Raw genomic sequence first — 14,033 nt, 5'->3', positions numbered from 1 at the left:
TGTACAAAGTCCGTTTTTCTGGGCTTGATATAAAATCCAATTAGGACTTATTTGCATTTGGATCATGTGTATTTAGAAAACAATTGTATAAAATACTTCTTGCCTCACGTTTGCTAAATTGCAATCATGATTGTGGTTGGCAGAATCCAATGGGCTTATCGATTTTTTCATGTTAAGATAACTGTCAAGTTCATAGTATAAGCGCTTGTCCAAAAATGAACTTTTTGTTTAAGGTTTGTAAGATATACAACTAAATTACTACATATAAATGTAAACTGTTAATACAAGCTGATGAATATTTATTAAAGCTAATTCGACTCGGTGAAATTATACCGTCTAATATCCTTTACGGCACGCTAATTTCATGCTTTCTTTCTGCAATTCGCAAGTACGGTGAGACTAATACAACTCGTACCAGGATAATTCGTGGACGCCACTTTCATAAAGTTTTCTGCGGCCGGCGACACATCTGGCTGGGATTCTATAATTTTCCAGCCAATCAGCATTCATTTCGGTTTCGATGCGCTTGCCTAATAAATATGTATGCCCAAATCTTTGCGTGTGCAATCGAAAGCCCAAGCTTGGAGAAGATCTCGGCTCTCGCCTCGGTTTCACAGCTTGCCGATGAAAGTGGGCGTCGAAGGTGGTGGTAAATATCATTAAGCCGGGCCACTGATATAAAGACTGGAATAATTGCCCAGATCTGCTAATTACGACAATGAGCAATGAAATTGGCCCCTACAGCCAGCCTGCCGATTGCACTAAATCTGCAGCGAAGCTTTGCTTAGTGCCTGCTTTAGAGCCAGTTTCCAGCTGCCAACTGCACTCATCATGCATACTACGCTCTGAATAGCCACCACCCAGTGTTGCACTGAGGAAACCCCACGGGAAGTACGGAATTAGGGTGATCATCACCGAACGTGTTTCAGATTTACTTATAGATGTAGTGAAAAATGTGGTACCTATGTGGTCTTTAAACTGCCTTTCGTCTCTACTTAATTTTACTCAATACATTAAAATGTACATTAAAGATTATTTGATTTAAATTTATTCTTATTTTAAATTCCGCAGAATGGATTGATAAGCTTACATATTTGGATATTAAAAAATATAAAAAAGTATGCAATTTAATAATTTTATAACAGATATAGTACTATATAGTTTTCACACCTTTTTCCCAGTGCACTTGTGCCTGCAAGAGAAGCAAAACTAGCTGCAACGGCTGCCTGGCTAATTGTGGCAAGGTGAAGTGTATAAATTCGGCGGAGAAACTGGCACACAAGATCAGTTGGCCAAGAGATTTCCCAGCAGCTGCAGCTGGACGGCATTGAGAGAACACCGAGAGTGAGATCACAAGGATTGGGGATACACAGAATGGATTCGCGCCTGGGTCTGCTCATCGCCCTGCTGCTGGCGGCCTTTCAGGCCTGGGCCTTGGAAGCCTCGGTGCACTCGCAATCGAACTCCACGGAGAGCGGCATTCTGCGAACAGTGCGTCATGTCTACGGGCAGTGTGCGGATAGCGAGGACATCTTCTGGTGCTGCAAGATCCAGGGAGTCCGCCTCCTTGGCCGCGCCCTCAAGGTCCAACAGCTGGGCATAGTGGATGGCGTGAGCTTGGTGCGGCGGGAGTCCTTCGGCCAGGACACGCGGAGTGGTCGCTCCAGCCTGGCCGAAAGTCAGCTTAGCAATCGCGACCTGGAGCACCTGTCTGGAAAGAGTCTGGACGCCCTGCTGCTGGAGCGCTTCCTCAACTTTGTCCACAGCCACCAGCTGCAGGTGAACCTGCCGCGTTTGCTGAGGTTCGGCGAGCGAAATGGCCAGGACTGGCTGCAGCACCTGCTCGGCTACTTTCTGCCAGCCAGCGAAAGTGAGGGGCGCAAGAAGAAAGATGACAAGAAGTATCTGGGACCCTTCATCGCCGCCGTTCTGCTAAAGACAGCCATTCTGAAAATGGCCTACCACTCGATCGCCATTGTGGCGGGAAAGGCGCTGATTGTGGGCAAGATAGCCCTGATCATAAGTGCGATAATTGGCCTGAAGAAACTAGTTGGCCACGACGGCGGCGAGAAGACCACCTACGAGATCGTCAAGCATCCGCAGGTGCAGCAGAGCCACACCTACTCCTCCAGCCACCAGGGCGAGTACGACACGGGCGGACACGACGGAGGATCCTACCACCGCAGCATCGACGACGAGATGATGATGCAGGACAAGGCCTACCAAGCCTGGATGCCCCACGTTGGCGCCTCTGCCACGCCCGCCTCCAAGGGGTCCCGATAAGACAATCGGAAGGTGCTCCCGGGGTCGGTAGCTCCACAACCAAAGATCCCAAGAACCCCGCTTAGTCCAATCTATTTGAATTTGTATTTACACTCGACAGCCCTCCAGTCTAAGTTTAGTTATCGTAGTTATTATGTTACCAAAAAGCGAGCATTAAAAAGAATAGAATTTCAGATGCGATTGGTTTCTGTTGTCGGTTTTGGGGTCTGCAACATTTCTAGCATTTTTTCTATAACCTTGTATCGTTCAAACGCATTGTACATGAGGGAAGTTTAAATTAGGAGTATATTTACCTTTTGCTTGTGTCAATACTTTGACCTACCCTGTATATTGAGTATGACAAGGCCTGTTTACTTAGTTACTCATAAATTGAAAAGTAACAAAGCGATTAATGCTAACTCTTAATGCTAAGATAGGTATTATTTCACACTGAAAAAAAAATATGTAAAAATGTGGGAGCAAGAGGGGCTATGGACATTTCCTGGTTTTTGCTTAAGACCGAATTTCAGACGGATGAACGGACGAATGAACATTGCTAGATCGATTAGGCTAGGATACTAATTAAGAATCACACAAATAACTCTTAACATGATAAGTCGTGGCGATCACGCACCATTTACATACAAAAGTTGTGGAAGTCGAAAGTATTTATTTTGTCGAATTTATAAGCATTATTCGTCACCCAGGACGATATGACAACTGTTGCATGTTGATGGTACGTAATCGCCACGACCCCTTACCTCGGTAAAGGTAAGGGGTAAGATAGGTAAAGGTAAGATAGAGTCAAAAAAGCTTCCTTTTACATGGAAGGGATGTATTAAAACAAATAAAATAACCCTCTATCCGAGCTGCAGGTACATTTAATTTAAGAAACCGCAAAAACAGCCTAACAGCTTTCATATAACTAATTTAAGTCGCTAGAGCTCTTGCTAATTGAGAAAGAACATTCTTAGTTGTAAAATCATAAATAATTTTTACTTTCACAGCATTATTTAGTGCGGACGATTTTATGGACACACTAGGACTTTATCTTAGTATCTAAAGGAAACCTCGGGTGGGCTTGGTGGCCTCCGGGCGTGGCTGTTGTGGGTCAGTCACCGCCTGATGCAGGCGGCGTTTCAGTGGCTCCATCTGGTAGGCCTGGTAGAACTCCATCTGGTTGCCCAGAGGGGGTTCTTCGACCTGCTCCAGCTGCGAGGATGCGTAGTCGTGGTTCGGCATGCTGCGGTGCCAGCCGCTCTCGTGACTGGAGTGAACCACCACGTGCTCCGTTCCTCCGCCGCCTCCACTACCACTGTGCCCAGTCGTACCCTTTTTTAGACTGCCCTGCGGAGAGAAGCGTAGCGCCAACAATTTGGACGGAACTGTTCTAGCGACAGGTTCTACTCACCAGCAAGGAGATGACCAAGGCGATCTTGGCCATGATGAAGGCCGAGCCGGCGATGAGGATGACCTTGCCTAGGAACATTTGGGCCAGAGTGGCCATCATGATCATGCCGCCCATCATGGCCATGTGCTTGTCTTTGTCCTTCTTTTTGCGACCTGTTTTTTTGGAGCAGTTTTTATTTTTCTTTTTATACTTGTCTTTCTTTTTCTTCTTCTTCTTCTTCTTTTTCTTTGACTTTTTCTTTTTTTTAGACTTTTTCTTAGGTTTTTTCTTTTTAGACTTTTTCTTTTTCTTTTTCTTCAGCTTATCCTTATCCTTATCTTTATCTTTATCAAAGGTGGTTTCATGCACTTCGAAACTACTAAATCCTCCTATTAACTTATCGACTTTATCATCTACGCTCGAATAAGTACCTTGATCCAAGCCCAGTTCGCTGCCAAAGTCATCGATGGCATTGGAAATGGTCAACTGCCGTGGAAGCTGAAGACGGAGAGTTCTTCCCCGGACCAAATCCAGTAACTTGTCCGGTATGCCCCTATCCATGCGCCTCCTCTCCTGATCGGTAAGTCCGCCCTGTGGTTCAATGCTTAAGTACTCGCTGATCTGCCAGGTGCGGTTGTCCCTGGTGGCCTCATCCAGCAGTCGCTCGCCTTCGGAGCCCAGACACTCCCAAATCTCCAGGCCGCCCAGGCATTGGGCTATGATCCTGCCCAGACTTCGGGGACTCCACTGGGAAGGGGGCGAATCGCTAGCTGTCTCGTTTCCTTTATGACTCAACGTCAGGACCGAATTGCCCAGCATTACGCACTGTAGCAAGAGCACACGCCACATATTCCTCTGCTGCGTATAATGAAACCTCTTTAAGCGCTTCTTGAACCACAAATAACCCACAAAGTGAGTCTGCCCTGATATTTATAATGCCTTGATCTTTTTGGGGTAGCAATTAACGCGCTTGTCAAAGCACAACACTGCTCTCTTGATAGGAATCAAATAGAAATGTTTTGAGAAGTTTGCCCGCTGAACCCTGACCCAACGAAATCTGAAACCGAATTACTCGGTTAAGTTAACTTTCGTTTTTGGAAAGCACTCACTATGTTTTTGGCTAATTACAACTTTTGTGCACACTGAGAAAATTATCAAAAAAGTATTATTGCGAAAAAATGTAGATTCAACTCATTTGATAAAGAGATAGAAGTATCACTTGACAGCTGTTATGGGACCTAATATACTTTAAATTTAGGATACTTTCTGAAACGAAATGGTAGCCATAAGAAAATAATGAGAATCGTAAAATAAAAAGAAAATAAATTGGCAATAGTGTTTGTTTATAAATATTAAGTTTATTGTACTTGAAAATGTATGTTTCTCTTTTTGACTTTTGCTTTGTATATAAAAATATTAGAATATCTGGTTCTAGTCTTAAATACCCATTACAACGAACTTTTAGTTTTCAAAAGTTCGGTTTTTCGTTAGGTGTAAACTTTGCCCTACAGCGATCTCACGTCCACCGCCTGCCAGCCCTGCATTCCATGGGGATCCTGAAAGTTTCTCATCAGGAGTTCGCCCTCCTGCTCCACACTGGCTGCCAATAGTTTGTTGCTTGGCCTGCGCTGGTTCTCAAAGTCGTAGAAACGGTCTTGGTTCGTTGGCTTTGGGTTGGTTGGAGGTGCTGCGACAGGCGTTTCTGCCCCTCGAGGCTGCTCGAATCTCACCTTCCGCTCCGTGCGGCGATATGGAGACGACTCGTGAACGTCGTACTGGTGGTGGAGCTCATCTTGTCCCTGGCCAAATACAGTAGTTTTTCCGGGAAAATGGCCAAGTGGTCGGTGTCCTTGAAAGCCGCCGAAACCAAAGTTCGAGCTGCCAAAGCTACCGAAGTTAGCGCCTCCAAAACCACCGCTCAATCCTCCAAAGCCACCCAAGCCGCCCAAGGAGCCCATGATTCCACCTAGTCCCAAAAAGCTGCTCACGTAAACCGCCAACTTGACCAGGAACAGCGACTTTTTGAGCAGCAGACATATGCCCGCAAATAGTAGGGGAACCAGAGCCACCAGATTGAACTTTAGGCCTAACAGAAAAGGCAGCAAATACTGCTTTGCCAACACGCGACCTTAAAGAAAATACAAACGTATTATAAAATTATTAAAATTAAGTTTGTTTAATTCGGAATGTTAATCATTATTTTTAGTCCCCATTGAAAAAGTATCAAATTTTCATTCGATTCAATTCATAACTTTAAGTGTTTGCCCTTTAAATCATTTAAGAATATGATATTTCATTCATTAAGTTGTTAAATATCCGATATGTTAACAGTTTTTTTAATGTAAAAATTCATCCTGACGGTGAAATCACAAAGTTCGAAATCAAATTTTGCGTACAAGTACTTATTTTTTCAAATTTGGTTTATGTTTTTCCGATTTTAGGGTTTTGAAAGAACTCACAGAATATATACTTTCACTTAAGACCTACCGGTTGAGGGATCCTCGTATCCAAATTGTCGTTCACCCTGCCCCGCTCCATCAAGGACGAACTCCGCCACACTGTTCGCATCCGCAGTGGGTCCAATTTTGAACATGAGACCCGGATATAACCCATCCATGTGCCACTCGAGACTTCGTTGGCCCATGACGGCGCCCGCGTTCTCCAGAATGCCGCGAAAATCGACAGGATCTGTGTCGAGCACATTTGCCAGAGATCTAACTGCAGGTGTTTCACTTTTCACAGTCACAAAGTCTTCCACGAATCTGATGTTGTCGCTCTCATCCAGTCTCTGGATGAAGTTCAGCGCAGACCGTCCCAGACATTCACTAAGCTTCGGCTTTTGAGATCCGCGAACACACTGCCTAAACTCCGAGCTCATGGCGGAAAAGTCACTGCCAACAACTTGGTGAAAACTGACCAGGATCAACGCAATGTCCAGTGGCGACATGTTGGTCAGGTGTTCGGATCTTAACTGAGCCCGCTGGCCAACTGACCCCTGGGTCTTATATCCGCAACAGCTTGTTATACAATATTCAACTGCTCTTTTGGCCAAATCTACTCCCATTCAGTAAACGCGCTGCTTTTTGCACATGGCCCAATAACGGAAATTGTTTTACATCAACGCCAAGTGGCGGCTCTTCGTCTTCGTCTGCTTCTTATTTAAGCCGGCACGGTCATGGTCAGTGCACACGACCCAAAGCTAGAGCTGCGTCGACTGGTGTCCAATTTTTCGCACATCTCGGCTTTTATGCAAGGGGTTATTGTTATCCCACAGAAATTATGAAATACTCGGAGGCGCCACCGTTCGGACCCCTGGAAAATCTACAATTACCACGGCTAATGCCAGTCCATTAAATAAACGGAGGCGCTTAGAGAATTACCAGAAATGTTCCATCGTTTACACAGAAAAACTTGAAAATTGCCGCGAGACAATTAGGAAAACAAACAAGCGGAAAAGGGGGAACCAAGGGTACCTTTTGATCTTTATTATTCGACAAGATTAAGTCAATTTAAAGTACGAAAAACCAAAACATAATTACTTGCATTCAAAACAAGACTAGGTTGACCCAAATTATATTTGAAATATTAATAGGTTTTGTTTTATTTTGTTTTAATTTTTAAAAATTAGACAAGACTATTGCCTTAACTTTCTTCAAATTCACTTATATATTACAATAAATCATCATAATAAAACAGACCGCAGGGGAATTCTTGCCATTTAAAATTCTTATTTTAAAACGGATTTTGATTATAGAAGCCGTGAAAAATAAAAAAAAAAACATGGATAACTGTTTAATTTTTGAATGCCTTCTTGTAGCAAGAAAATCTTTAAGCAAAAATATAAAGCTCTGAGCTTTTACTCCAAAGAAACCAAGAAGTTTAAATGGTTAGGGAAATAGTTTGCGTGTGTATTTTAATTTAGCCATAGCAGATTGTCGTCCTTAATTTTAACGGATTGAGTTCAAAAAGTTTTAGTTATAGAAAAGAAAAAACGAACTTATTAAATTGAATACAATTATTAAAGTAATAAAACATCTTTAAACAGAGTAAAAAACATAACCAATTAAGTTAGTCATTCTCCAGGCTTAAGAGTGCAGAAAGTTAGTTAAATAATCCGCATGCGTTAGAGGGGGAAAACTTGGCATACTCTTAGGCCGAGTCGCTAAAAGTTAAACCTCTGTTTTGGTGATGCCAGCACGTCAGTAGATTTCGCAGCAATAGCAACAGCATCAAGGTGGGGAAATTTGAATAACTCCCTCGGAAACTGTTTGAATTATAAGCACCAAAAGACCCATGGCGACTCCTAGAGCTCTCCGATTCCACTGACAAACTGAGCAGACAAGCTACCAAAGAAAGTTTCAGGTAAATCAGACTGCTCCTAAATCATCCCTTCCACCCAGACAAGTTTCGAGGAATTTTCGATCTTGGCTTTGCGGTTTAACCTCTGCGGTTGTCGCCGAAAACTTTTGTAATTTTGTAAAAGTTTTGTTTCGTTTTGTTGGGAGGAGGCGCGCGATGGCCGACAGTTAATAAATTTCCAACTGCAAGGCGCAGCGACAAAAAGAAATTGTATTAATAAACACTTTCACCGCCAATACTTGAAATTCACGGCCAGTTGCCCGCAGTTGTTTACAAATAGTTAGCGGCGATGAGAAGACATACGAGGCGGCCGCGGACGCGGCCGTCCAGACCTTTTGGCCATTTTGAGCTTTGTGTTGGGTCGGCTTTGGCCATTTATATGCCGAATGGCCTGGCCATAAATTGCAGCGGTGGGGCGTGCTCCCGTCTGGAACTGGAATCCACGCTCCCATCCACACACCCAATTTGTTTGGGGCGTACGTGTTGCACTGCGAATGCAAAAGACAAAAAGCAGGTCGCAACTTTCATTAGATTTTCCCGAGATGCGGACAAGTGGAGATGCGAGCCAGTTTCTGGAGCGACATTGGATATATGTGAGTGTCTGTACGACTGATCGGGGCTGAGGAGGCTCTCCGAGGCTTCACGCCTGGCTGGCCCAAGTGAAATCCGGCGAGCTTGCTCCGTGATTTTGTGTGTCGCCCATGCAACTGATATCGCTGGCCCAGTTCGCCTTAGCCGGCGAAAGAGTGAAAGCATTTCGCTGCGTATGAGAGATATCCCATTGAAAGACCAAGACACCAAGTTCGAGATAAATGCGGCATTTCTTTTATTGATTTGTGTGTTGTGGGGGCGTGGCCAGGGGACCTTCCTGCGCCTAGCGGCAGTTCAGAGTTAGGCGGTTCAGTTTAGCAGTTTAGTTCAGAGTCGAGTTGAGTTAAGCGTAGAGTTTTAAACAGTAAAGCTCTGAGTATTAATACGAGAGTTGCAGCTACTTTAAGATTAGACATTAGATTATAAACGGCGCCAGGTGTCCCCCTTGGCGGCAGCCCCTGGCTGCTTACTTCCTAGACCTATTTGCTGTGGGCTCTGGGTATCTCTTGGTTTTCCCTTCTGTTTCTCTTGATGGCGCCTTATGGTGTAAGCCTGGCATGAACTATGCTATACAAATAAATTAAATAAATAGAATAAATTAGACGGCCCTCCGAGTATTGCACTGATCAGTTGCCTCAGCATTCAGAATATTTGGCATCCTTAGCTCATTGCTTATACGCCGCGTAGGCCAGCTGCTGGGCCTGGGAGTCGTCGGCCGGCAGCGAGCGGCCGTAGCTGTGCTCGTGCTCGTAGTGCGGGTGCGCCACCACCTCGTAGTTCTCCTTTTTGGACTCCAGCAGCTTCTTCAGTCCGATGATGCCGGACAGCAGCAGAGCGATCTTGCCGATGACCAGGGCCTTGAAGGAGATCAGGGCCAGGAAGCCGATGGCCAGGGGCAGCAGGGCGGCCATCTTCAGCTTGAAGAGCATCAGCAGGGGCATCAGGTACTTCTTCTTCTCCTTCTTCTTGCCGCGAGCTGCAAAAGGGATTTTTGGATTCGGGCTTTGAGACTTGCATTACTTTCGCTGCAGCGGAGCTGGCCGCTCATTAGCAACTGGAGCACAGATAATTAGCCAGCGAACAGGATCGACCGCTTTCTATGTGGCTGCGTTTAGAAATTGGAAATCGGAAATTGCAGCCGCTGCGCACAAAAAGAAAGTAAGCCTCGCTAACTGGCTAACTAAAGTGCAATTAATAGCCGACTATCTGGATAACCAGCTGCCAATGCACCGCTATGTGCATGCCTCCATGGGTACATGGGTACATGGCCACATGACTGCATGGCCACATGGCTGCATGGCCATGTGGCTGCCTCCCAGGATGACCTCGATATGGCGGCGACTTAACAGTGAAAACAGGATTTGCGGCGTAGCCATCTGCCCGAACTGGTCGCCTGCATTACTAACCCAAATTGGCAAAGAGCCGGCCCGACTAGAACGGTAATTTATGTGGGATCTGATGGGCACCGGCTACCTAGACTGGCAGATAGAGAGACAGATGGATAGGCAGATACTTACATTCCTCGAGGGCGCGCTGCATGTCCTGGATGGAGTCCTTGGGCACCTTGAACTGCAGGGTGTGGGTGCCGAAGAAGCGCGCCACTCGCTCCACCAGCAGGGAGTCGACCTCGGCCTCGCGGGCCTCCACCTCCTCGGGCAGCTGCATCTCGTTGAGGGACCGGCCCACCGGGATCTCGTCGGTCTTGACCAGGGCAATGCCCTCGGTCAGCCGCACATCGCCGTTCTCGGTGTCGAAGTAGTGCAGGGCGCGCTCCTTTGGGGTTGATTGGGGATTAGGATCGGGTGTTTCGATTGGGGGACTGGGCCCTCTGGTTCGTTACCTTCATGCACAGGACCATCGAGCGCTCGCCGCAGTCCTTGACCATCTTGAGGGCGCTGGTCAGCAGGCTGTCCGCTTCCGAGGCGGCCGCCGCCGTGGAGGCGATCAGCGCAAACAGGCACACAAACTTGAACATGGCTCCGGATCGGGTATTTCCTCGTGTAATTATTTTGCACAAACACTTGACACTGGCTCGCAGTCTCGATATCCTGCCACTTCCTGGCGACTCTGTGTGTCTTCACTTGATTGAGTGCACTGCGCTCGATTGGCGTGTTCGATCTGTCGGTCAGAAGGCAACCGGTAAACTGTGGCTAGAAGACGCACGCGGATCGAGTTTTATTCCCGGCCAGCAGAGCGGCGGCAGCGTTGGCCAGCAGCGACGACAGCGTTGTCGTTGTCGCTTTAGCGCGCTGCAAGTGGTCCGAACCCACCTGAGGCCCCCCGGAGCCCGCTCAGGGGCGCACACAGTAGCCGAGCTTAGAATTTAAATAAACAACCCGACGACGCCGACGAACCTGGCCGGGTTGCAGCCGAAGTCCGAGGCGAAGTGGCCGTCCAAGCCATCCCAGGCGCAGCAGAGACACCTGGACAGGTGCGCCGCAGTCGCCGCTCACGCCGGCAGAGCCCGTCGGATTGGCAGTTGTTGTTTGTCAACACACTTCCACGGCAGTTAGCTGTTTGCCTGCCACTGGGAGCAGGCCAATAGATGGATCAGCCAGCTCTTAAATATTGAATTTGCATCGATTAGGTCCTTTTGCACGGAGGCAGGCCCTTGGGCCAGAAAGCGTTAGTATATCTTCCCCCCAATAAATCCTATGCTTAAACCTACTAATACACTATAATTAAAATACGGTAGTCACTTACTGGGATAAGCCCCAAAGCTATAAATAGAGGAACACGTGACCTTATGGCGTTAGAGCATATGAAGTGTTTACTTGATAAAGTGATTTAAGTACACAAATGCATAGAGCTTTGAATGTCTTTTGTAATTTTAAATAAAAGAAATAACAAGCAAGTTCACTAAAAGCAGAAGAACTAATCTTAGGACAGATTTTCTATAACATATAACATTATTCTTGTCTTTAAGAAATCCTCTAAAGCGGTGATCATAGCACTCAGGAAATAAACAATATTTTATTATTTTTTTTAATTAGCCATTTGCATAAATGTTAAATTATATTTAACTTTAAATGATTTCCCTTAGACTATGTTATTATGTTAGCCTTTGTGTCTTCACTACACCTTCGATGGATAGTGTTTAAATGGAATCCTTCTCTCTTACTTATCTTAACTTTAAAATTAAACTATATGCAATTTGTGCAACTCAGAGTGGCACTACAACAGCTTAGCCCAAACTGAATTCTAAACTTTGAGCTCAACTTACATCATGGCCATGCATTATGTACCCAGCAAGGCCGAGCCAAGTTAATGAGCTGTAAAGTGGTTAAGGTATTCAAGGCACCTTTGAGGCGCCACCTGATGATGGCACACTTTCCGCGCTGGGTAAATCTCTGGGTAGATGTGCAGCAGAAAGTGTTGCAGCGGTTTCATTTCAAACTGCAGTTACCCACACACCACACACAGGCACACACCGTCTTGGAGGGGGTGGGCGGTTAATCAAGAGCGCCATTTAAGATGGCCACCGATGTCGATGGTCGAAAGCAACCGCCACTCGAATTGGAGTAAAATAGAAAATTAACTAGTTTGCTGGCACTGCGGCGGTATGGTGGAAGAAATTTCACTTTAATTTTGCTTTTTATTTATGTGTTTGTTTGTGCCTCCAGCCGGCATCTCGCATAAGTATCTGCAGTTTTGTATGCCAATCCGATCGCCGGTTGGACGGACAGTTGCACAGAGACTCCGCACGAGAGTTTCATTGGCATTATGTCGCTTTAATTTGCAGCACTCGAAATTGCCACACGTCGTATCTGCTTCTCGGCTCATCGCTCCATCGTCCATCGCTTGCCGGTAATTTACGCATTAGACAAGTGCCCCGAAAGAAAGCTAAGCCGCAGATTTGCATGCTTCCCAGTAAAATAAAACACAAGACTCGCATCTAGATGCAAAGCCACTCGACATTTCGCAGACGAACATCCAAAGAGACCACATGAGCTTAAAATCCGTTGATGGAATATGTAAATGCCCTGCACGTGGACATAGATGGATGTGGATGTGGATGTGACAGCCCTTGTCACGATATGTCATGAAGTGTGTCTTCTAATGCTCTTTTAAGAAAAGTCATATCGACTAAATAGTCCAAATAAAGTATTTAAATTTGATATTTTTAAACAAGAATCTAAGTGCATATACAAATACAAACGCAGGAGTAAAAAAAAATATATATATAACTTAAAAAAATGTAAATTATTAAAGTTAAGTAATTTCAATTGCCATTCTTAAAGAAGAATCTGAGTACATATGGAAAATTGAACTCAGGAATAAATAAGTAATAATATTTAAGAAAGTATTTATAGATTATTAACATAAAAATAAATTGTAAACTAAATAATTCCATCGACTTTGATGCCTTGATCAATGACATGTATTGACTATCAGCTTTTTTTATTTGCAAAAAGGGTTAATTAAAATAAATTAGGTACCTCTAAAAATTTGATATAAACACATTATAAACATTCAATTTAATTATGTTATTAACAAGAGTTTTGTCATTTAAACAGCTCCCGAAAAAAAAAACCAAACAAGACACGTCTTGAAGAGTATTACTTAGTCAACAATGACAGTCTCCACTCAAAATATTTGTTAACTTTGTGCGTGCGCAATGAAAGTGAAAATGTAATTTCATCGCTTACATTTTATACAATTTAAGCTACGGCACTTCAAACATTGTGTGATGCAATATTGAAATAATCTGGAAATTGTAGTAGAGGTTTTAAAGGAAAAGGTTTTACCCTTTGTTAATGCAACAATTTTTAGGCGCTGCTAAGGGGGATAAATAATTGGATTTGAGCATGTTGGCAAGGCCAGTTTTTACGACTTCGACTGAGTGTGCTCAATTAATTCGCATGCCATCTCCTGATGCCCCCCATTCGCCCACCAACGGCCATTTCGCCGGCTGACCCAAATCGTCATGCGAAATTTTCGCTCTAGAGATAAAGCCAACCTTAAAGCATCGCCCATTCGAGGCAAACAATCCCCAATTTTGGCCCCTCCCGTCGGCCCAGCCCGCTCGGCCCCACCCCAACCCTTTCAGTGGCACCTTCAAAATTGACAACTCTTCAAAGTTTCACTTTCATTCCGCTTGGCTGGCATGAAATTCCGGGTAAAGGCAGCTCAGCTCAGCTCCGGCTTAGCTTACAGCTCCGGCGCTGTTTACACGGTGCGCTTGGGTAATTTTCAATTAATGAAAGTCCCGGGCCGATGACGTCAGTAGTGCGCAGCAAAGGGCACCCACAACTAAATGGCCAAAAACCAAGTGGCCGCGGGCCTGGGAATGTCGTGGGCCAGGTTCAACGTTCTACTCTGGGCAGCTCATTAATATTTTGTGTAGTGACCCAAAAGTGAAATTGCCGCATACCAAAGAAGGCAGCCAACAATGAGCAGGGAGGAAAAACAGCAGAGCAGAGAAGCTAGG

At 45.2% G+C, this 14,033-nt stretch overlaps 4 protein-coding genes across 4 annotated transcripts; 1 reads left to right on the top strand and 3 right to left on the bottom strand.

The window, feature by feature from the left end:
- Positions 1 to 1,374: 1,374 nt before the first annotated feature.
- Positions 1,375 to 2,283, top strand: LOC108027141 (uncharacterized). Its single transcript, XM_017098360.1, has one exon. The coding sequence runs from the start codon at positions 1,375 to 1,377 to the stop codon at positions 2,281 to 2,283; it is 909 nt and encodes a 302-aa protein (XP_016953849.1).
- Positions 2,284 to 3,321: 1,038 nt separating this feature from the next.
- LOC108027128 (uncharacterized) lies at positions 3,322 to 4,501 on the bottom strand. Its single transcript, XM_017098347.2, has 3 exons — positions 4,084 to 4,501; positions 3,674 to 3,825; positions 3,322 to 3,609 (listed from the first exon to the last, which is right to left on the bottom strand). Exons 1-3 carry the CDS (start codon positions 4,499 to 4,501, stop codon positions 3,322 to 3,324), a joined length of 858 nt encoding a protein of 285 aa, XP_016953836.2.
- A 656-nt stretch (positions 4,502 to 5,157) lies between these two features.
- On the bottom strand, positions 5,158 to 6,599 carry LOC122819140 (uncharacterized). Its single transcript, XM_044095626.2, has 2 exons — positions 6,140 to 6,599; positions 5,158 to 5,780 (listed from the first exon to the last, which is right to left on the bottom strand). The coding sequence occupies exons 1-2, from the start codon at positions 6,597 to 6,599 to the stop codon at positions 5,158 to 5,160; spliced, it is 1,083 nt and encodes a 360-aa protein (XP_043951561.1).
- Positions 6,600 to 8,813: 2,214 nt separating this feature from the next.
- Positions 8,814 to 10,759, bottom strand: LOC108027062 (uncharacterized). Its single transcript, XM_017098271.3, has 3 exons — positions 10,443 to 10,759; positions 10,120 to 10,375; positions 8,814 to 9,578 (listed from the first exon to the last, which is right to left on the bottom strand). Exons 1-3 carry the CDS (start codon positions 10,575 to 10,577, stop codon positions 9,268 to 9,270), a joined length of 702 nt encoding a protein of 233 aa, XP_016953760.1. The 5' UTR covers positions 10,578 to 10,759; the 3' UTR covers positions 8,814 to 9,267.
- Positions 10,760 to 14,033: the final 3,274 nt, after the last annotated feature.

Source organism: Drosophila biarmipes, chromosome 3R (assembly GCF_025231255.1).
Source record: "Drosophila biarmipes strain raj3 chromosome 3R, RU_DBia_V1.1, whole genome shotgun sequence".
In the NCBI taxonomy this organism is placed as follows: domain Eukaryota; kingdom Metazoa; phylum Arthropoda; class Insecta; order Diptera; family Drosophilidae; genus Drosophila; species Drosophila biarmipes.
The sequence above is the reverse complement of the archived record's forward strand: the minus strand, read 5'-3'. Positions and strand labels throughout refer to the sequence as shown.